The sequence below is a fragment of the Hyposmocoma kahamanoa genome, unplaced genomic scaffold (assembly GCF_003589595.1).
Source record: "Hyposmocoma kahamanoa isolate Upper Pololo Valley unplaced genomic scaffold, ASM358959v1 86, whole genome shotgun sequence".
NCBI lineage: Eukaryota > Metazoa > Arthropoda > Insecta > Lepidoptera > Cosmopterigidae > Hyposmocoma > Hyposmocoma kahamanoa.
The window spans coordinates 16,528,894-16,552,421 of NW_020654289.1; the positions used below are offsets into that span (position 1 = coordinate 16,528,894).

Here is a 23,528-nt window from a genome sequence, read left to right on the forward strand (position 1 = left end):
CCCTGAGGTCTGGTTCCACTTCAACAAGGCGGAATATTGCGACCGATATTTTATTTTGATGGACCGGTACCGGGTCGCGACTCACCAACTTTTAATGGATAATTAATTTTTTAATTTAATAGAATGTTTTTGGAAAAAAATGTAACTTAATTTTTATTTGACGTTGTATATCGACAATATTTTTAAATCACAATCTATTGATTCAACAGTCGATAACAACTACACGATTAAATGTTCCAAAAAATGGCAACATCGAAAATGTTGTTTTATTCTATCTTGCATAAAATTGTGTGGATGCAAATGGTAGAAAAATGGCGAGTTTTTGCTTAAAATAGTTACAGTTTTTACAAGAATTAATTTTTACTTCAAGTACATTAATTGCGTTTTACGTTAAATTATTTGTCACCTTTTTAAGCTGATGGTTCTCTAGTCAACACTCAATGAATAAAATAAATAATAAAGTATGACTTCAATCATCTTCAACTCAACAACCAACTTATTTTTATTATTAGACTAATAGTTTGTTCCTAAAGTCCTGTAGTAAATTAATATTTTGTCATTCATTATAGGACAATAGCGAACTCCCACATCTTTTTTTGTTGACATAATTTGTATATGTCTATTTATGAAAAATATGTGAAAATACAGAGTTTAAATAAACTTGCTATTCCTGAATAAATTCGGTTTTGGGGAACTCAAGATTGAAGTTTTGGAGGTTATTTTTACATAATTGAGTAAAATATATTCGGTGTATTATTTTATTAAGGGCATTTCTCCTACGCCGCAACTTTGCACAAAAATTTTGTGCACGGACACTGGTTCATGCACTAAATATGATTTGCTTCATACGACTTAGACAGGCCTTTAGAATAATTTGAAAATCTAATAAATTTCAAACTCATCATTCAAACTTGTAATTACGACGTTTGAAGACACTAAAGAATTCTTTTAACAATAATTTCGCTATTGTTTTTTCTACATTTGATGAAAGAATTATGATGAGTTTGTCACGCATAGGTACGCACTTGGAATTAACTGTTATATTTCACATACATACCAAATGTTCTTCCACTGCTTTGATAATGTAATTTGTTTGTGTATATATTTTGTGTACAAGTCGACAAACAACCAGATGTTCCACGTAACGGAAACTTTAATCGCCGCTTGTCGACTTTCGAGCTGTCGAATACAATTCCATCTGACTCTACTTCCTGGTTTGTAATACTTATTGTAACAAGGAAGTCGAAGTAGCTAGTATTAATTTCTTGTTTCTATTTACAATTTCTAAGTCCTTGTGCAGTATAATAGTTACAAGCGCCTCAAATAGACGTATCTACATGATATACTCCGGCCAACCATTTCTTTAACTTTTGACATATGCATGCCTCCGAAGTTCCTTAATTATTGACATACAACCTAGATAAAAAAATGCAATACTTCCTAAACTCTTTTATTTTTAATTTTAGTTAAGTGACGTGCTCTTTGGCTCCGATATTTATTGAGCCAACAGATTATGTATGGAAGATTATTCAAGTTGATTAATTTTGGTACCTATCTAATAAATTTTTAATAATTATAATACATTTTTATTTTTTATTACAATGAGTCATCGGATTCTTCTCCACATAAGCGGAAATCATTATCACTTGAATCCTCATTAACATTAATAATTAATTCTTGAGTACACAAATTGTCAAACGCAACATCACGATCCCAATCAGAAAAAATATGTTCTTTTTTGAAACCGCTCACATTCACGATTTAAACTTATTCATAAACAAAATCGACTCTTATAAAAAATCGAATCGGAAACGCATTTGGACATCACTAAGTGATTGGAATTCAAGCTGTCAAAATTTAATAAATGGTTGGACCTCGGATTATGGAAACCTTCCTTTATTTTTTCCATCCTCTAAGGGTTTGTATTATTTTATAACATGGATGCTTAGATAATGGAAAATGTCATATATTGTTTTTTTATTGCTTTTTACGGCTCGGGGTACTTTGTCTTGTTGAGCTAATCATCAAAATGATCACAAATTTAACAACAAAATTATTACACTTAAAATGTAAAAGGAAAACACTTAAGTTTCGTTCACTGCGTAAATGTAACGTTACATATTGCTCTATATAAGTTTTTCTTTCAAAGTAATAATTGCACGTTTTTTGGAACATCACTGTCATTGCCATCATCATAACGGTCCTTTATTTCTGCCCACAAGTATCAGATGGTTAAAATGGCGTTGAACATCGTTGAAAGTAATATGTTGTAAGTGGATTGTTTCTTCGGTACAACGTGGACATTTATCATTTTGGAGGTTTCCCAATCTTTCAGGTGAGCGGAAATTCTGCAGTGGCCAAATCTCATTCTATTGATGGCAGTGCTATATCGATGTTGCTTCAGAGTTACTTTTAAATACCTCAAATCTCATAATTCAAAATTTCTATGTACAATAATACCTTTATTTTACTTACCACAAAAATTCATATTTGCATAACAACAACAACAACAAATAATTATAACTTACTACTTACTAACCGACTTCAAAAGTTTGCTAATTCGTTTTCACTGTGTTTTATTTTCATTAGAATTACATCTGCCATATTACACGTGTCAAGTTTCATTAAAATCTTTTAACGGAAAACTGGGTAAAATTCAATAAGCCGAATTCCCAATCCAAATCTGCCCCCAAACACCCTATGTTTTCTTCAAATTTGAATGGGATCACTACGGGGGTACCGCCTTTTTATTAAAAAATAATATCGAAATTAGTTCACAAATGTCAAAGTTATCGAGTGACATACACACAAAAAAAAAATACAGACGAATCATTCGTTTTGCTGGAAGTCTAATAAAAATAAAATATTCCTCAAGTGAATTAAAAAGTATTTAATGAATTTGTTATTGAATGTCAGAATGTTGCACCACCATGACATTAAATTATTTTTTGTGAAATTACTCCACTGGTTTGATTATAATTTGGTTATAATTATTAATACAAAGATCGAATACTTAGAAAAAAATCTTTTCTAAGTGTTTTCTAGAAAAATTCGTGAGATCCGCTAGTGCGTTCCGAGGCTTAGTTGGCATTGCGTCTGATACGGTTTGCCAGGAGACGTCGATTCGAATCCGGCCGGATCGAAGGAATTTTTTCTAGGTGTTCGATCTTTGTATTAATAATTATAACAAACTAGTGTTTAATGAAACTAAGTAAATAATTTATTTCCTCATATTTAGTGGCATTGCACTAAGTTGGTAACACCGTACTAATAGCAACAAAAATTATTCGCGGTATGTAGCACCGCATAGTGTTGTATGCATGCTGCACAAAGCGTTAAAAATAAAAACAATGAAATCAAAACTTCCAAAATACATATTGTGTCTTAGCAGTTTTTATTTAATAATATATAAAAAAGCTTTCATTTTATAATATCTGTACGTTTAGTATCAATTATTAAACACATGACGAGTGTTTAAAGTACCTACTCTTATTTGAGGCGTTACGTAAACAAAACAGGTATTTTCGTTTTATCCTTGTATTCTTGCTTTAGCTTTATTACATTTCATAATTAATAAGGAACATTCGTAAATAAATAAGAAACAGATTCTGCATAATGCGTGCGCCTGATTGCTTCAGCTAACATCACAGATATATCTATAGTTTGTAGCTTAGGGCATATTTTCTTGCGGTTTTCCTGAGGAATTGTATTTGTGACTACCAGAGCTTCTAGACTGGATTTATTAATTTTCTCAATTGCATCCCCTGCGAGCACACCATGTGTTGTAATAGCGTATATCTTCGATGCTCCAGCTTCTCGCAGTTTCTCAGCGCCTTTTACAATAGTATCACAAGTATCAGCCAAGTCATCTACCATGATTGCTGTTCTGTTCTTTACGTCACCAATGAGCACTGTAGAATCATCTCCTTCCGTAGCCCTTTGTCTCTCTTTGTGAATTATAGCAAAGTCTATATCTAGCCTATCGGCTATTGCTGTCATCCTCTTCACACCTCCTGCGTCAGGGGATACCATGACACTGCTCTCCCATTCTGGAATATTCTCTTTGATCCATTTGGTGACAGCCGGTTCAGCGTAAAGATTATCAACAGGGATGTTAAAGAATCCTTGAATTTGCGACGCGTGAAGGTCAATAGTGATCACATGGTCAGCGCCAGCAACAGAAATAAGATTAGCAAGTAACTTAGCTGTTATTGGTGCACGGCTCTTTTCCTTCTTATCTTGTCTGGAGTACGGGAAGGCTGGAATGACAGCGGTGACTCTTGAAGCTGACGCAATTTTACACGCATTGATCATTATAAAGAGTTCCATGAGGTTATCGTTGATTTCACCACAACCGCTCTGAACGATGTAAACATCTTCGCCTCTGACGGATTCTCCAATCTCGACGTTGGTTTCCTTATTACTGAATTTTTTGGTTGTAGCTTTGCTGAGATGCAGACCAAGCCTCGACGTAATCTGCTTGGCGATTTCAGGATGAGAACTGCCAGAAAAGACTTTGATATTCGGCATTCTGGCGTTTGGGTTACTGAAGTGTTGTTCCCGTTTTTGCTCTGTCGATTCTTTTATATTTTCCGAGATATCAGATATCATCAGTTCAGCGTTAGTGAAGTAAGTCTTCACTGTCTGATGGTTGGTGGAAAAATGAGTCCATATTTGCTTTAACTACAGATTTATCTAGGGTCAGGTGCCTATCTTTGCCCCCAGCAATGGAAGCATTTAGTTCGTTATCAATATACACAAGATGATATAAATAGTACACAAGCAAATAATTATACGGAGTATAATGATTGGCTTGTTCAAATGACGTTATTGTTTATATTATATATATATTTGTATATATATGTTGTTTCTCAGTTAATAGACTTTAATAAGTATTTATTAAGGGCCCGAAACGTCGGTTTGTTTGAAAAAACAAATATACGCGATTTAAATCCGGAAAAATAGTTTCATCTCCTATGTGTAACAATCGCGAAAACCTAAGACCTCGATAAGTATTTATTACTCTAGCTGTCAGTATTATATGAAGTACTAGTATATAATGTACTTAATTATTTTTGTTTCTCGCAACTTTTAGTTTATGTATAAAAAATACTTAGAAATTATTTTTATTTTGCTGAAATGTGTATATCACAACTTTGTGACTTAAAATTACATCTGTAAAGAAATTTTGTTTATTAGTTTTATTAAAGTTTCATTTTTGCAAAAATAAAAACATGCGATGATTTCCAGATATCATTGAATAGACTTATTAGTTTATTCAATGATATCTGGAAATCATTGTAGTGATAAGTAAAACATTCTCAAATGAAAATATTGAGGAGTCTTGTCCTTTATAAATATTTCACATTCACATATTTTAAGTATGTTCTTTCTTCTTTAGGTACGTTTATAAATAAATTATTCAGGGACCACGCAATAATAGGTCTTAAAACCTCATTTATAAAATGAGAAAAAAGTTGTATATTTTATTTCTGTATCACTTCTCTAAAGCCTCAGTTTATTCAATTTCATTTTTTAATAAGCACAATTTGTCTCATGACAAATTTTTTGTTATAGTCAATATTTTAAAAATTGATTAGTTTAAACGAATTTTATTGTACTGTAAGACTGTAACACTAACTTTTAAGGCTCACCACACAACACTGACTGCTAAAATCAAAAACAAGACGCATTTTCTTAGTTTAAAAATAACTTGTTGTTGCTAAGAAACGTTATAAACATGGAAATGTGACGAAATTAAGAAGTCTATTGGTTTAGTATTTTTCTCTAAGTAGAGATATCTGTTACAATTTAGCATTTAAGTTTTTAACGATTTTTAAGTAAATAACAAGAAAATGCACGGTGGTATTGATCGATTAAACGGTAATCGGAAATACAAAGGTGAAGGTCGTTGTGTATCACGCTACTGAATATAACCATTGTGTAAAACAAAACTTAACGCGACAGTTGCCTTTTAATGCAGAAACTACAATTGTTAAATTGAGAATTTCTTCGGCTGAACGTCGAACAATCGGCAACTCCTGAGGATGCCTTGTAGAGAGGCGAAACGTGTCGGTTATATTTTTGGCAATCGCCAGTTGTGCAATGCACAACGGGAGGTGAGCGAGCCAACAGCTCCGGTAGCTATCTGGGCAATAGAGAGGGTACGTGCACCCTCGGCGCGAGCCTTTGAAGAGGCGTATGAAGTCTGTGTCAACGTTATTATTATATATTCGGCGTTATTAATTATGGGCTGTATTTGCTCTGTTGGTGCTGCGGTATGACGCCATAACTCTTGCGGCACCGCAGCAGCAAAAAATACCGACGCCACGGCGCCATGTATAATCAGCCTTAGTAGAATGTGTATGGAACTGTAGTTGCGCTCGTGTATTTATTTTATTAATTTTATGCGGAAGGAAAGTGGGAAATTTAAATGCATATCGAACCCGGGACCTCAGAGATGGCGACGCCATGAAAGTCGGTGAGCAAGCTACTCGACTCAGAGGTCGTCAAAATGAATCCAATCTAATATTAAAAATGCGAAAGCAACTCTGTTTAAGAGTCGATAATACCTTAGCTCGAATTCAAACTTTTCCCGCACTAATACGGTTCATTTTGCTTGGATCGAGCGGCCGGAACACTGGCTTTATTTCTGAATTTATTTTTTTACAAACGAAATTGAAGCCATTTGAAAAATGTATATCGTATAGTATACGTGTTCTATTTAGTTCAGTTGATATATGAATTATTTTGCCAATCTTTCTACACATGCAGCTTTAATTAAACACAGAAAGCGTATCGCGCCCTGTGCGTTCAGTATAATGACGCTGTCAGAATCCTGTTGGAGTTGCCACGCTACTGTAGCGCTTCGGGAATGTTTACCGTGGCGCTAGATGATGGCTTTAAGGTCGATACACAAAACTGTGATGCGCCGCATCGCAGAAATCTACGAGCTCGCATGACGCATCGCAAGAATTTGCGAATTGCTCCGCATCGCACTATCCTGCGTTGTTAAACTTCTTTGTGTTTTTTATCCTATACTTTCTTATCAATAACAGCAGTGCAACACTCTACATACGATCCATGTCGATACCTATTTAAAAATACGTTCAGTACGGTTGATGATCGTCTAAAGAATGGTTACCCGAACCGTGGCAGTGAGATGATTTGCCACACGAAATCGCATCGCAGCAATAAGCGTCGCAATTTTCTGCTTTGCGAATTCGCATCTCGCCGGTTCGCAGTTTTGTGTTTCGACCCTTAGTGCCATTTTGCTTAGCGGGTAGCGTCCCTAATGCGTAGGTTGCGGGGCAGCGCCAATAGCCTTCTTTGTACAGTGGTCGATGGAACGATGGGCTCATATTATATCATTGGGTACGGGTACACGTCAATTGTTAGAGGATTTATATTAACATAGTTTCTAACAATTTTGTTACTTATTTGAACACAATATGGATATTTTGTTTGGAATAAAAGTTTCCATTGAATTGTATAGAAAATATTGGTAAGTAAGTATCTATTTAATACAGCGGTTTTCGTGTAAAATTTCGAGCTAAGTGTGTTTTATTCTATTGTGAAAATTTTTAGGACTCGTGTTTTTACACCGTACAGATCAGTCTATATCCTCAATTTTACTACATATTTTTTCCAAAATTTATGATTCAACACTCACTGTTATGCGAAATCAACCAAAGGTATTTGAGGTAGTATTTTTTTTAATTTAAATTTAATTTTGGTATAAATATAGATGGGATCTAGGAGAAGCATCATAGCCTTTTTGCCACAAAAATAAATTCTAAACTGGGTGCAATAGGTAAAAATACGTTTGTATGGACAACCAATCATTTCTCAAGTAAGCAGTACGGTAGGGTCATCGAAGAACTTATATTACGCAGACGAAGTCGCGGGCACCGGCTAGTATTATATATTAAAAAAATTGCACTCTTAAATGAAATATAAATGAATCCGAAAACAATGAAAAATGCACCGTAAAGTGGTACAAATAAGGTTGATTTTGATTAAATAATCGGCATTTTACTCCACCTGAATAAAATGAAATTAATTTTTTACCGACTTAAAAAAAAGGAGGAGGTTCTCAATTCGACTGGATTTTTTTTGTATATAAGTCACAAGTCAAAGTGGTACCTTGGTAGGTATTAATCCCATTTAAATTTAAAAGAAAATATTCCGCCTTTAAGCGTGGCAAAATAGAGGAAGAATCCGGTTTCGCGCTCTTTCCGATAATCGATTTCAATAAAACTTGACATATAAATGTAATTCCACGAACTTTTAATGTTGGTATTTTTATAAAAAAATTACAATGATTGAAGAAAAACATAGAATTTTGTTTATTTTTCTTTGTGTAATTTTCTTAAGAAATGAGAACGAGCACAGTAGCACAAAATTAATGAATCGTGCTTTGACGAGGGTAAATGACAGATTGTAATAAAATAATAAATCACACAACATAACTGGATAATATTTTATTTTACGCTTTTTTATGTCAGCAAAACTTGATTATAGATTGATACAAATTCTACAAAGTAACTTGCGATCTTGTGTGACTTAACATAACATAATAGACTACAACGGGTCACAAAAAGGCCTGAGTACTCGTATATGAAATTAAAAAAGACGGATAAAACCTCTATATATATTTAGGTTCCTAATACAATTGGATGTCACCATGCTTATTGACAAGGAATCACATAGCCGTGAGAGCGAAAAAGACCTACCAAGACCAAGAGATGAGTGTATCATTCTGATGATTTAAAAAAATATTTTGGCAAAAGAAGTAGGTACTCGTAAAGTTCTGAGAAATTATATTTTCGTATTAATATTTGGATATATGTAGCAAAAGTTAATTACTACGTTGTTGGAAATACTACGTAATAATTAAAAAAAATATTTAAATTAGTATAATAGGAAAAGAAACTATTTTTCCAGATTTAAATCGCGTATATTTGTTTTTTCAAACAAACCAACGTTTCGGGCCCTTTGCAGGTCTCATGGTCACGGTTGACTGAGGTGGTACAGTCTTCAACCAGTTATGTCTAATATTAATATTAATGCAAACCACGCTATTTTTTTTATTTTTTATAGTGAAAAATTATTACGTAGTATTTCCAACAACGTGTTAATTAACTTTTGCGACATATATCCAAATATTAATACGGAAAAATAGTTTCATTTCCAATGTGTAACAATCGCGAAAACCTAAGAACTCAATTAGAATATAATTAAAAGCAAAACCCCTTCTCCGTCACCGCACCTCTGGATGGCACTGTAAATAACACGCGCAGCTCCAGGCAGCAGGCCTATTTTCTATCGGCGCGGGCGCGCCGAAGCTTTGTCCCACATATACATACTTTTGACATAATATTATGTGTGCTTATTACTATTATTGTGGGAAGTTAATGTTTTCATTTTGGGATTAGTTTCAGATTGTAATAAATATTTATTTAGAAATAGTAGATTGCAATACCCTGTCAGGGTCCATGTTTGTATGATATGCTATTTTCTGTACATGAACATGATGCAATAAAATAAATTATTTGAACTGTGAAAGGCTTAAATTTCTAGATTTTTAGCAGCGATGCAAACGCGATGCAGTCGCTTTTCGCCTACTTTTACACAAGCGCGCGATTTTAAACAGCGATGCAAACGCGATTGCACTGCGCCAGTGCATCGATACCAACGCGCGATTGCATCGATCCAATCCCCTATAAATCCCAAGCGTTTTACGAACGCGCGATTGCATCGCTACTCTTACGTTGCAAAATGTTATGATCTCACGTCCGGTACTGAAAATAACATTCATTCACAAAGTCATTATGCAAGATTCCAAACGTACCTTTTTTAAAGTACCTTAGTTTAAAGTGTTTAAAAATGCATGTACTCAAACGAAAGGGCTTAACCATGGCTTAACCCCAACACCTGCTTACTCTGATATTAAGTAAAATATTGTATAATAATATGTTCACGAATTTCAAGTTCACACAAATTTACCGGAGGCGAAAATAGTAAATATCTGTGGTTGTCCATGTTGTTGAATTCGTTTTCAAGCCCATAGATGGCTATTTGTTTCAAATTTCTACTCCAAGTTTGTTGCGACGTACTACAGAAAGGCGTAGAGTCTCCTTCTAGAGTAATTCGTACTTCTTTAGAATTGGCTTCGAAAATTAAAGTGGTGTTTTTGGCCATGTACAGCATGCCTTTTGCGTGGCAAATACTTGTGTGTTCAATCTCTACAGCTATGCAATTTAATGCAATTTTTAGTGAGAATTCTGCGAACAGACGTGTGTCGTCCGCTGAAGTTCGAGTATCCTGAAAAATATAAGGTAGAGTCAAATGAGCCATTTAAACAAATACTTTGATATTGATCGATTCTACAATGTAATACAATTAAACATTGCGGAAAAGCGGCGATTCTTTTTCTGCGTCGTAATAAATAAATAATAAATAAGTATCATACACATATTAGACAACATTACATACGTTGCTATGATCCCAAAGTAAATAACTAAAGCACTTGTGTTATGTAAATTGGAAAGAACGACGGAACCACAAACGCCCAAACCCGATATAATACTGAAAAGTTATGAAACTATTTTTACGATTTCCTATTTTTTGACCATGTTGACGGTTGAGTCAACCGTGACCATGGGACCTGTAAAGGGCCCGAAACGTCAGTTTGTTTAAAAAAACAAATATACGCGATTTAAATCCGGAAAAATAGTTTCTTTTCCTATGTGTAACAATCGCGAAAACCTAAGAACTCGATATTGAAAAGTTAGTTTTTTTTACATTGACCCGGCCGGGGATCGAATCTGGGACCTCAGAGATGTAGATTCGAGAACGGAGGTCGTCATAATTTCTGTTCTATTTTTACTGAATATTTAATGGTAGAGTAGAGTATGATAGAACCAGTCTGATATCTGCGACTCGGTATATACATAGTTATATTATAATGATTATTATTAGGCGATTATTTGCGAAATAACTGAGAGGAAAACATTCAAAAACATCAGTAAGATTAAAGTGCTCCCTTTTTTGTCACAATCAAAGGATGGTTGAGATTCTTTTTTGGTTACAGATAAAAAAAAATCTCTTTAATTTCAAATTTCTTTTCCTCAAAAAGAAAATAACTCACCGTTTGTATGACAACAATAGAACCACCCCGTATCAAAGTTAACAAATCGGCTTCAGTCGTTGTCATGGTCACAAGTTCACCTTCTTTACCGATCAATGGTAAGCCACTCCACATTTCAAACCATTGCCCAGGAGGTATCCACAAATGTACACGGGTCTGAAAAGGCTCCAGATTTGGTACAATGATGAGATCCTCACCAACACTAAATTGCGTGTTCAAATCGGTCAAATTTGCGGACAATGGAAATTGATAAAACATTGGTCGTAATAATGGTCCTTGTTGTAGAGTCGTGTAAAAGTAAGGCATTAAACGCAATCTGTTATTTAGTGCTGCTATTATATTTGCTCTGTTTGTTCCAACAAATGATAAAGGGTCTCTTCTTGTATTTTTTGAATGTATTTTAATCATTGGCATGTAAGTAGCTGCCATATACCACTTGACGCATAGAGGAATCTGCATGGTTCTGTTAAAGTTTTCCGTGTCGCCGCAAATCGGGGATGCCCACAGCCACTGCCCCGATACTCCGCCTAGCGCAGCCTGTACCAATTCCCTTTGAAGATTCGTCCAGGAAGTATCAACACTTTGCCTGTTCACGATTAAATCTGCGGTCATACGATTACTCGTGGCCCAAATTGGTGTCTCCCCGGAGATTTTCTTAAAAGCGTTTGCGAAGAAGTTTCCATATTCATTATGGGAGTTTACATATAAATCTCTATTTGATCTTGTGATGTTCCATTGAGGTGTATTATTAAATGCGACAGCAAAGTCCTGAAATACGTAAATTATTTAAAACTATTTCAAGTGGGTGTTCACTGATGAATAGTCACATTTGATACGACATATTGTCTATTTTACACGGCTTTTATAATGTATACATATCGATAGTGTAGGTAATTGGAGATGAGAATTTCGCCATAGACATTTTGATATAGTAGCAGAAGAACTACTTGTAAAAGAACTCGTTCAGAGACGTACTTACTGCCTTACCTATGTCTGCCGCTAAGCAGTAACGTGAGCATTATTGGGTTTCCGATTAGAAGGGTGAAGGGTGCTGGTGAAATTACAGGCACATGGGACTTGTCGACTTATGTCTCAGGGTGATGGGTGCAGTAGTATTGTCCCTCAGATGTTTGCGATTTAAAGTTCTAAATGACAGGCGGTTTACCACCAGGCGCACGAATTACTTGTCTCGTCACTCGGTATTACAAAAAAAAAGTTTTGTGTTTATGAATCTCTTTTAAACTCTGAACTTGTTGCACTAGTTTAGATAACACCTATTATTGACATGAAGTTAGTTGAAGAAATATTTTAAAATGTAGTGACCATGAGAGGATCAAAAAAATTCATAGTGTAGTTTTGCGGTAATGATAATGATTATTGAACAAAATAATTCGAAGTCTTACCTCATTAAAATACGGTAATATATCGTAAGTATCGTTATGATTCTTCAAAGATTCATCCAAAGGCCAGGCGTTGTGCAAAATCACGCCATCCACTTTAAAATCGTATTTCCAAATTTGTTGCATAAAATCCTCCGTGACATTTTCGTAATATGGGTATATTACCGTTCTATTTTCAACAAGACCTTGATAAAATTCACGAATTTCTGTAATATCACCTTTTATATGTTCTTGAAGTATTGTTTGAAGGATATAGTCTTCGTACTGAGAAGCAATAGAACATTTGTCGTCTAGCTTCGTAAGTGTACCATTTTCTTGAGAGGTTTCGTTCTCTGGAACGGAATATTCATAGCGTAACTGTGAAAAGAATTAAATTTTGTTATAAATGGCAACTATTTTACTAATTTGACCTCCGAGGCTCGATAGTTAAACATTTTAGGTTGAAATCCGAGCAACCCGAGCCGATTCAGATCTATCTATAAATATTCTGGCTGTGTGTCAGCAAACATTTTATAGGTTTCATTACATTATTTTCATTATATGATGTTTTTTTAGATTTTGTGAAGTTATCAGAAAATATCAACTGGAATATGTTTGTTCAATTTCGACTTGAAGAATACAAATCCGGAAACAAAAACGAAAACAGTCAATCAAAGTTGCAAAGCAATTTTACACCCAAAAATACTGCTTAGTATGAAATGAGGGATTTCAAATAGAAAACTACCGTGAGACTCAGACTTATATTACTCACGTAGGAATTTGATAAAAATTAAGTCAACGAGATGTGTGTGGGCGCAGGTGGCAACAACGATAGTTGCTCGTTGTTGCCAACTGCGCCCACACTCGTATTGAGTTACCGGGCTGTCAGGGGTTTGGTGCGTTGTTTCCGTCGAGTCACCGCTGCGGAATCTCATGATTAAGGACTACGGAATGGTTTGAAATATCGACATATTAGAAAAAATGTGACGTAAATATATGAATTATCCGCTAGTTAAGTTAATACGAAACTAGGGATCTAACTGCCCAATTTCAAAATAAGTTTTTTCATATGTGTATTTCGTACAAGTTCTAACTTTTAATTGATATCGGAAATCTGAAAAGTGTGTCATCTTTCAGTCTAAACTTCAGACTTGTTATAACTTACAGTTCGAGCTTGGTAGTTAGTGTTATCTGATATAGTTTTATTTAGGTGTAAATCTCTGGGATATGTACGTACAGATGTACAGATGAAACCATATTGTTTCATGTACATAGTTTTACACAAACGTGTTTGGCTGGACGGTTGTTTTATTCATTTTCAATTCAAGCCTTTTTTTATAACTGACAAAACGGAATGATCATTCATTAAAATAAGAAACGAGTGCAATGTTACTCAAAAAATGAAAAAAGACGGACCATAAATTAGTGTAGAGATGACAACTGTTGCTAAAAAAGAAATATTTCTGCATATGGCAATATACACTAAATTCGTAAACTTTCATTAATTTGGACTTTTGAGTAGGCACAAATAACAGAATTACTTATTAGAAATAATTATATGACAATCCATGATTATACCTTTAATTTATTACTAAAAAAAAGGACTAAAAAAATATTATAAACTTATTATAAACTTTAATAACCCGGTTTCACACTTGTAGAGTAAAAAAGGGGTTTTCTCCAGAAACGGACTTGTGAACTTTTTTACTGTGAAATACTTGAGCTAATTGACTTTTAATTTAAGATTGTTCTCGTGGATGTTTGTATAGAAATTTGTATATTTCTTCTACAAACAGCACGAATCTTTGTTCTTGAATATGGTGCTCAAATTTAATTTGTTCTACTTACTACCATTACTTTTCCGTTTTGTTTCCGTTTCCTAATAAATTTCTAAACTAATGTTTGTTAAACTGAGGAATTTCTTATTTTGACGACCTCGATAGCGTTGGATGAGGAGACTTCGGGACCGATTCTAGGTAGGACCAATTTAAGAAACAAATTTTTCCAAATTGGTTCTGATCTTGGTGTTCTGGGTAGTTCCCTGAGTGAATGCTGTTGTTCTGGTTCTCATAGCACAGGAAAGTCCCTATTTTCGACTCAACCGTATAACAAAGACTCATGTGCAAGATTGCTTATTCTCAGGACATTATACATTTTGTTCGCTGTTCTTAGCTGTGGATATCAAAGCGACCATTGATCGATTTTATATTTCCGAAACGAAATTATACATCAAATTATGAAAACACCTATAACTAGGTTTTATTTTAAATAAGGAGATTATGCATTTATCCTATTTTCGTTGTATAATCACATCGGACTCTGTTCTTCGGATGAGTCGATTTGTTTGTGGTGAAATTAAAGTAGGTTAAACAATAAATACTCACATAAGGTGAAACAAGAGGTATATATTTCTTCCCACTGGATCGTACAGCATCAGCTCCCTTGTTTCTATCATCATCTACCGGGTCACATTCGTTGTCATTAAGCACTATGGGACCTATACCACAGTGGCTTTCGTAAGGCAGGTTAGCTTCTGCTGCCTCGTCGAGGAAATTTTTCAAATCCTTCAGAGGAGTGCTACGAGTTTGCGGTAGTTCACTGAAAGAAAAAGTATTCAATATAAATGTTTCATATGGAATCATTATAATGAAGGGCACTGTTTCAAAATCTAAAGTCGTCATCTTTAGTTGGTAGCGGAAAAAGCTGCCCTAGTTATGGGTGTCGTGAAACAATTTTTTTCTTGGTCTTCTTGGGGCTCCTTTTACCTGAGATCTTGTGATTATTCTAAACTGTTGAAAATTCGTAGAAATGCTCTCTTTGGATGTAGCCAAAAAAAGTCTATTTTTACTGAACAGTAGACTTCATGTTATATTTAGCTCTGTCTAAAAGTATTTCTAGAAATCCTATGTACCCTTGCATGCAACCCACAGCGTGTGCATGTCCACGATCAAGCACAATATCATCTAAACGGTTTATAAGGCCAAGTATGAGAAGGGTTGCCGATTTGCATACTGGTTTAAAGCGCAAATGCGACAGCGTAGCAATGTTCTGAAAGTGGTGTTATTTATCCTAATATGTTATGTTTCAAACAGTCATTTGCAAAAATATAACTATTAAGAGTATAGTTATACTAGTAGAGAGTCATTTACAAAAACACGACCACTCTGAGAGTATAGTTATACTTGTAGATAGTCATTTTCAAAAACGCGGTTATTCTAACAGAATAGTTATACCTGAAGACAATCATTTACAAAATACGGTTATTCAAAAAGAATAGTTAAATACTTGTAAACAGCCATTTGCAACGATAAAATTATTCTAAGGGAGCAAATAGATCTGCAAAGAGTCGTTTTTTAAAAAAATATCCCAAGGGAGCAAATATACATGCAGGCAGTCATTTGCTGATAAACAGTTATTCTAAGAAAGCAAAAGTAATCTGTCACTTTAAGACACACTAGTCTTTCAGACAGTACAAGGAGTATGCAGAAACAATTGTCATTTACTTGTTTTAGCGAGAGTATTAAAATGTTTCAGAGCGAAAAATCAATAGGCCAGCAAGGTGATGATGATGTACTGAACCATTATATAAAAAATACAAAGAACTTTAATATTAATTAACACAAATTGTAAATATTAATGGTCTGTGGGCGAGGCTGTGGGTTGAATATGAAAACAGTATGACGCTAAAATATTTAACTAATACACGTTCTTTTCTTGTCTTATTTTTCACTACCGCACTGTAACTAGTTTAGATTCCTAGGGGCCTCGGAAGGCTTTGATGCTGTCCAGGGCGTGCTACTACATTTGAAAAAATAAAAACCCGAGTAATTTAATTAATTTTATTTTACATTTTCAGGGAAACTAATAGTTAGGTATATAAATAGTTATAGATAGAGACAAAAATAAATATATTTTATTATGAAAATTAACACGGTTATCACACATTATAATACAAAAGTAACGGGACTTACTCGCGTAGTATTTTAGTCGGAAGCGGTTCGACTAGTTTCGACCATAACCGACGGTCTTTTTCAGGGGTTGAGTGCAACGTTCACGACCGCGTCACGTCTAGCTGCGTCTAGCACTGCGCGCTGCGGCTCTCTGCGCGCGCGCCGATGACGCAGTCCGCAGTAGGGAAGCTGATACGTTGCGTCAGCGCGTCCTGGAACTCTTCTTTGCTACTGCTGTCCGTAGGATTGTTGTCGGGAACAGTCCAGCACAGAGAGCTCACCACGTCGTTACCACTAATGGATATGGTCGAAATTAGTCGGACCGCTTCCGACTAAAATATTACGCGAGTAAGTCCCGTTATTTTTATATTATAAAATAAATATAGATGGCCAATTACAAGTTTCCACAGATAATGTATATAAACTACACTACATATTTTATATTTTTTTTCCTTGTGACTTTTTTGTGTTAATTAAGCAAGTTGATATAAAAAATACGTGTCAATTATTTTTTTGTGATAGTGGTGGGCGTTGAAATTTTTTTATCTTGCCTAAGTGGGCGGTGAGCCAAAAACTTTGGGAACCTATGATTTAAGGTTTAGTTCAATCTTGTATAACTTCGTTAATTTACAAGAACAATCCCGTAAATCTTAGACGCTTGTGGCTGCGTCAGGTGTTGAAACTTGAACAAATGTGGGTGGGTTTGTAAACTTTTGTGCTTTTGTTTAGGTACTTTGTGTTCAAAAACACGTTTAAAAAGGGTACGAGCATTTTCAAGTGAAAGCCAAATTTAATTTTTTATTTGAATGAATGACGTCAAAGAATTTTCATGTACAACAACATCAACCAATTCACACGTACTGTTGAACGCGGGCCTCCTACCAGGCGACGGTTTAGGCCATAGTCCACCATACTGACCTAATGCGGATTGTGGATTTCACACGTTTACCGAGGGTTGTGTAACTTTTTCAACGTGCAGTTTTCATCACGATATTTTCCTTCACCGAAAATCTCATGGTAAATTCCAAAAACGTCAGAGGTACGGTCGGGATACGAACCCACGGCCTCTGCTTGAGAGGCGGTAGGTCGAACCATTACACTACCATGGCTTTTATATGATCGGTGGAAATTATAATAAGTATTACTTTTATACAAATTAACCGTTTACCAAATAATTTAAGACTTTACCTTTACCTTATGATTTTATATTGTTAATTGTTATGCTGCTATGTTTTGAAACTTCCAAACACAAATTCCTTTCATAGCAACGACAGAACATGAATTTAACTAAATTTCCAAACCCATATGTGAGTTTAATGTGACAAAAAGCAATGACTTATTCACACAAAATGAAAAACAAGAACAACAACAAAGCCACGTAAAACTTGGCAAAATCTAACACTGGATTTGAAAGAGTACACTTCCAGTTAATGTAATTAAAAAGCTTTGAACGTACCTACAAACGTGGGCACCCAGCATCCAGTACTCCGGCTCATTTCTATAACCAATTAGGCTCATCACATCATTCATTATGTCTTTCGGACTTGGTCCAACAAAAAGATGAAACTTCAACCCTGAAGTTGTAATACTGCGAACCACAATCTGATTTTCTCCATGAACTCTCACTTCTGTGGGGTCTTTAATATCTATTAGCAATCCATGGTAAGTATCGTAAGATTTGGCAATAATTAAAGGTACAGAACTTATTCCCCCATCGTAATTGTATAGCACTTTAGTAACGTTTTCCTTTAACGGAATTTCTCCTAGTCCATACATGGATCCATTTGTTAGTATAAAAGACATTTCCCATATATTATTGGAAGCTATCAAAGGGCCTCTTGCAGTGTTAAATATAGTCCCATTGGTACCATTAACAACAACTTGTAGTTCCGGATTTGATATCACGTATGTGTAGTTTTTTTCGTCCAATCTATTTCCTTCGACGGTTAAATTTTCTGGATTATAAAACATTAGAGATAAATGTGTTGATGATGTTTCGTTGATTGATAATCTGATTTGTGGTAAGCTGTTCTGACCGAAAGGTACAGTCGCAATTCTTGGTTGTAGTATTATGTTCTCCGTCCAATTTCGGTACGCTATAAATGAAAATCGAGATGGAAATCTATGAAAACAGAAATTGTTGATCAAGTCATAGCAACATTGGGGATGACAATCTGAAGCGTTGACGTCGCCAATTCCACATGGCAATCTATTTGCCCTTGGTAGTAAACATGAGCCTATAGACAAGCCATCCCCAGGCGCTAAATCCACACTGGAGAAGTACAAAAACTGGTATAGCAGAACTGGTGTTATTACAGCTAGGATCAGAAACGCTATGACAAGCTTTAAAGGCCTGTTGAGTAAAAGCCAGTGATACCAGGTACTTTCTGAAATGAAAATAATAATTATTAATGCCCAGTCCTGATTAAGAAGATCTAATTTTGGGTTGTTTAACTGCTCACAATGACAAGCGATCCCGGGGTGCAGGTCTCTTATAATTTGTGTTATGTAATTAAGGGTTAAATTAATTACTTAAGGGTTATTGCAGAATAGTAGTGAGGTCAATGTGCTTTATAGTCATCTGGAGCTGAGTGAAAGATCTATTTGACACGTGTATCTTATTATTATTTTTTCTTTCTTGTATTGTTTCATGTCAAAGAAAGTAAAGAAAGTTTTAGTAGCATTAGAGTTCCTTATCTATTTCTGCCGCCAAGCAGTAATGTCAGCATTACTGCGTTCCGGCTGTGAAGGGTAAGGGTAATGATGAAATTACAGGCACATGGGACTTATCAACTTATGTGTCAGGGTGACGGGCACAGTGGCAGTGCCCTTCAGATTTTTTCGATTTAAAGCTCTGAGTGGCACTGCAACTGTTATGGATAGGAGTGTAGCTTGCCATTGGGCGCACGACTTGGTCGTTCCGTCACTTGTTGTATAAAAAATAATTTTAATGTAATTAAATCAATTAATTTAATTGTCTAATCTCCAACTTTAAGAACGCTGATCTTGGAAACACTTTATATTTTAATCTTGTTACGAATTAACTCCGCAAGGGTGACGTCACTATCATTATACTTTCTAATCATACGATTAGCATCAATAAGGGCCAGCGTAAACCGGCGAACAGCGGGGTAGAGCATCGAAGAAGATTTCATGCCCGCCATGACTGACTGATGAGCGATATCCCTTACGATACCGCGAGCGCCCGCCAGCGTACCGCGGTATCCGATGACATGCCACCAGTCGCTCGGATTTGACTCTGTTCCACTAGCCAAAATGCAGTCGAACAGTCATGATGCATTCAGGCAGATTCCAGCGCACACCAAAGGATCCCGCCGCATACCGGTGAATCCCGGCGCATGCCTGTGGATTACGGCGCCTGGCACATCCTCCAGCGTGCTTTTCGATGGCGCAGAGGGAAAGATCGTTCACAGATTATTGAAATTTATATCTTATATAAATTAAAATAGCATACAATCTTCCTGTCCGCCGGTTTACGTTGGTCTTAAGAAAGATATAATATAGTCTACACCTGATTCAACGTACCTTTCGTATCATAATTAAGGGTTTCTTGTTGGTCTTCTTTATAGTCATTCACGTATTTTAACATATTTTACGATTCACTGAGGTCTGTAAAATAAAGAACGTGTAATTATATTTTTTATAATTTGTTAAGTATTATGGTCTATTAAGCGGAAGACGATAATTTTTTTTAACGCATACACTCAACATTGCCCCGCACTAGGGAAACCCTGTGTCGCGGGTGCCATGGACACACACATAGACAACCACAAATTACACCCAAACTCACGAGAGAAATAAATGTAGGCTATACAAATACTTCTCCCGGCCCGGGAATCGAACATGAGACTTGTGCGTGGCAGTCCGGCCACGGAGGCTGTTATAAGGCAGTTATTATGGCAATATTCCGATATACGAAAACATTGGTTGTAAAAAGATTGCTTATTTCCGTCCATAACGGTTATGGCGACATTTCTTTCTTTTTATGCCATTTTATGTTTACATTCTTGTCAAAATACCTAAATTCGAATTCTTACCTATCCAGAACGTGTCTTCGTTAGTTATTTTTTCTACCAATTCACCTCCACAAACACTACACGTTAAATTTTTTTTTTGCTTCAAATAAAGTCACAGAAGCACTTTGCAAAAATATTTTCCATTACTGACGCAAAACCCAATAACGCTTCTTTGATAATGACCATCGAAAATCAACGTACTTAATGTAATCAGTTGTAATGTACAATAATGATAATTGTGTTCGCCAATTGAATTGTTCGATATTCTACAACGTAGAGATAAGATTAAATAGCAATGTGACTTCCTAGAAAAACGAACCATAGGGAAGCGACGTTCATACTAGAAGATGTATCAATGAATTACCACGTAAAGTGACGTTCCGATTATAATTTTTTATGATATGAAGTGACAGGACAAACAAGTCGTGCGCCTGGTGGTAAACGGCATGTCCGTAACAGTTGCAGTGCCACTCAAAGCACAAAGATAAGAGGGGCACTGCCACTGCACCTGTCACCCTGAGACAAATTCCAAGTGCCTGTAATTGCACCAGCACCCTTACCCTTTAAAACCGGAACGCAATAATGCTCACATTACTGCTTGGCAGAAATAGGTTTGTAAGTTAGCAGTACTTTCCTGGACGAATTTTTACACAAGGAGCTCTACTACTAAATTTTTGTAGTAGTAAAGATGCCTTTTTCTGTTCTATTTCATGTCGCTATCTACAGACCCGATGGAAAGAGATTTCCTGGGGGACTACGGGTTCCTCAGGTGACCAGGGTACGGCGGGCGTCCAGGCCAAGCCCTCCGTCAGTGATACGCCTTCACGGGCGTCTCCGGTGTACCCGGTTTCTGGATATAGACTCGCCGGGCCTCGTGGTAGCTGCAGAGAGGGAGATATTCGTTTGCTCCGGTAGTGTGTGGCCAGGGAGTCCGTCTCGCGCGCAGTTAGAGCGTCTTAGTAGCGGTCTAGGCACGTGAGTTGCCCTTTAAGTTGGTAGCTATGTCCGGACATTGTTATAGGACACTGAGACCGACATATCAGGCACTAGCTCGGAGAGGTACTTGAGGATGCCGGGTAGGTTTCTGGGAACTGAAGAAACGCTTCTGCGTCGGGAGGTATTCACGTTCTATTCACGAACTGATCTGGGGTCAGGGCCAGAACTTGCAAGGTCCCTGGGCTTGCATAGGTTATAGTGTCCATCCCGCATAACCATAAGGTTGATATAGTAAAGAAGGGTCACTATAATCAATACTTAATTGTAAATATATTGAACTGTACTATTTCATAATGCAATAAATTTAAAAAAAGTCCACGAGGTAATTAATTATAGGGCCTGTCGATCGGCAAACGAAATAAAGTATGTAAAACTTTTGCTTTCTTTTCCGAGAAACTGAGTTGCACTTTCGCTAATCTGAATGTTGATACGTGCTCATTTAATTAAAAAAGAAATATATTTTTTTGTACTTTGTCAGCTATTTATTTCCCACTATCAGAAACTGTACAAGTTTCTACTAGAATTATTCTAGAATGTGAAAAATATTTATAATAAATAGCATCATAGTGTTTAATCGTAATAAGGAAATTTTGTCAGATAATGTCAATCTTTGTCTATAGCGGCTCCATTTTTCAAATTGCATTTAGACTGGTAAATTATCAGGTGAATAGATAGATAATAAGAAGAGATAGAGTCTAATCTTATCAATATTTTGACGACATACAGATGTATGATTTTAAAAGTGCTTGGTTTGGACTGTAGATGCTCACTATGATATTATAGTGACGTCAGTCACAGCGTGATATTTATAGACACATGTTTGTAATTTTTAATGATATCAATATTATATCTCATATTACTGAAGATATCTCAAAAACTCAACTTCGCCGCTATGTTGTGGCTTTCTTAAATCGTTTTTCAATTCAAAGAGTCAATATAGATGGCACATGATCCTCAGGAAATATGCAATTAACATGGGCGTTCGTTAAGGTGAAATTCTGGGTCCATATCTGTTTACTTTATATTAATGATTTACGTAGCCTCGGGAAATGTGTAGAAAATGAGATAAATTTGATACCCGATGCTGATTTCTTGTTATCTAAAGGCGACGACTGTGTTAACAATATTATTTCAAAGTTCATACGTTAGACTGGTTTATACCCCAAAACCTGCTTTTTAATGAGAAAAACACAAATTGTTTAAAATTTATAAAACGCAGAGACGAATTACCTTACGACGAAGGTTTGTAGTGTAGGCACTGTTTTCACTGTAGTATCTACCTATAATAAGTTCTGAGTCTGCATTGGGAGTAATTGAAAGACCGCAATTTACGACAATAAGCATTTACGACATTTAGGCATTAGCTTACATTTGGCAATATCTTCTTTTGGAGATCAAAATTTATTTTCGTATTTCAAGCGCGAAAGAAATATCGTAATCACTTTGTTCGACATAAATAAATAAAATAATAACAAATATTACACAACACACATACGTTGCTCTGATCCCAAAGTAAGTAGCTAAAGCACTTGTGTTATGGAAATTGGAAACCGCGATGGTAACACAAACAAAGACAATATAGAAAAGTTAGTTTTTTACACTGACCCGTAATTTACCCGTAATTTTAATAGCAGTAGAGCTCTTTGTGAAAGAGTTCGTCCATGGAAGTAGTGCCTCCTCACCAAGCTTTACTGCGTGCCGGCTTTGAAGGGTGAGCGAGCTGGTCAAATTACAGGTACATGGAACTTGTCAACTTGTATCTCAGGGTGGTGGACGCAGTGGCAATAGCCCTCCGATCTTTACGACACACCACTACATCGTCCCGCTACTTGCTATCATAAACAACATACAATGAATTTCCATTAAAACCCGGTTCGTCAATATTCATTCGTGGAATATCTAAAGAAGTCTTTTTGGAAATCGCACGTTTTAATAAAACTACAAGAAAATTTTATTGATTCCATGAGGCGTCCTTTCAGTTGCGAGTAGTTAGTGCCACTTGGCGTGAATATTT

At 35.8% G+C, this 23,528-nt stretch overlaps 2 protein-coding genes across 2 annotated transcripts; both read right to left on the reverse strand.

Annotated features, from left to right (window-relative positions):
• Nucleotides 1-3,489: 3,489 nt before the first annotated feature.
• On the reverse strand, nt 3,490-4,681 carry LOC113234742 (ribose-phosphate pyrophosphokinase 2-like). Its single transcript, XM_026470206.1, has one exon. The coding sequence runs from the start codon at nt 4,609-4,611 to the stop codon at nt 3,571-3,573; it is 1,041 nt and encodes a 346-aa protein (XP_026325991.1). The 5' UTR covers nt 4,612-4,681; the 3' UTR covers nt 3,490-3,570.
• A 4,455-nt stretch (nt 4,682-9,136) lies between these two features.
• On the reverse strand, nt 9,137-20,113 carry LOC113234684 (probable alpha-glucosidase Os06g0675700). The gene is made up of 6 exons (XM_026470119.1): nt 20,028-20,113; nt 17,938-18,868; nt 14,916-15,129; nt 12,556-12,909; nt 11,153-11,920; nt 9,137-10,326 (listed from the first exon to the last, which is right to left on the reverse strand). The coding sequence occupies exons 1-6, from the start codon at nt 20,089-20,091 to the stop codon at nt 9,952-9,954; spliced, it is 2,706 nt and encodes a 901-aa protein (XP_026325904.1). The 5' UTR covers nt 20,092-20,113; the 3' UTR covers nt 9,137-9,951.
• Between the last annotated feature and the right edge of the window lie 3,415 nt (nt 20,114-23,528).

What these genes read in the sequence shown, in the direction of transcription:
- LOC113234742 (XM_026470206.1), bottom strand. Translation starts at nt 4,611, where the DNA reads ATGATATCTGATATCTCGGAAAATATAAAAGAATCGACAGAGCAAAAA.
- LOC113234684 (XM_026470119.1), bottom strand. Translation starts at nt 20,091, where the DNA reads ATGTTAAAATACGTGAATGACTATAAAGAAGACCAACAAGAAACCCTT. An exon ending in CCTTAATTATGATACGAAAG is followed by an intron (nt 18,869 to 20,027) that starts GTACGTTGAATC and finishes TTTTCATTTCAG; the next exon opens with AAAGTACCTGGTATCACTGG. An exon ending in CTGGGTGCCCACGTTTGTAG is followed by an intron (nt 15,130 to 17,937) that starts GTACGTTCAAAG and finishes TTTTTCTTTCAG; the next exon opens with TGAACTACCGCAAACTCGTA.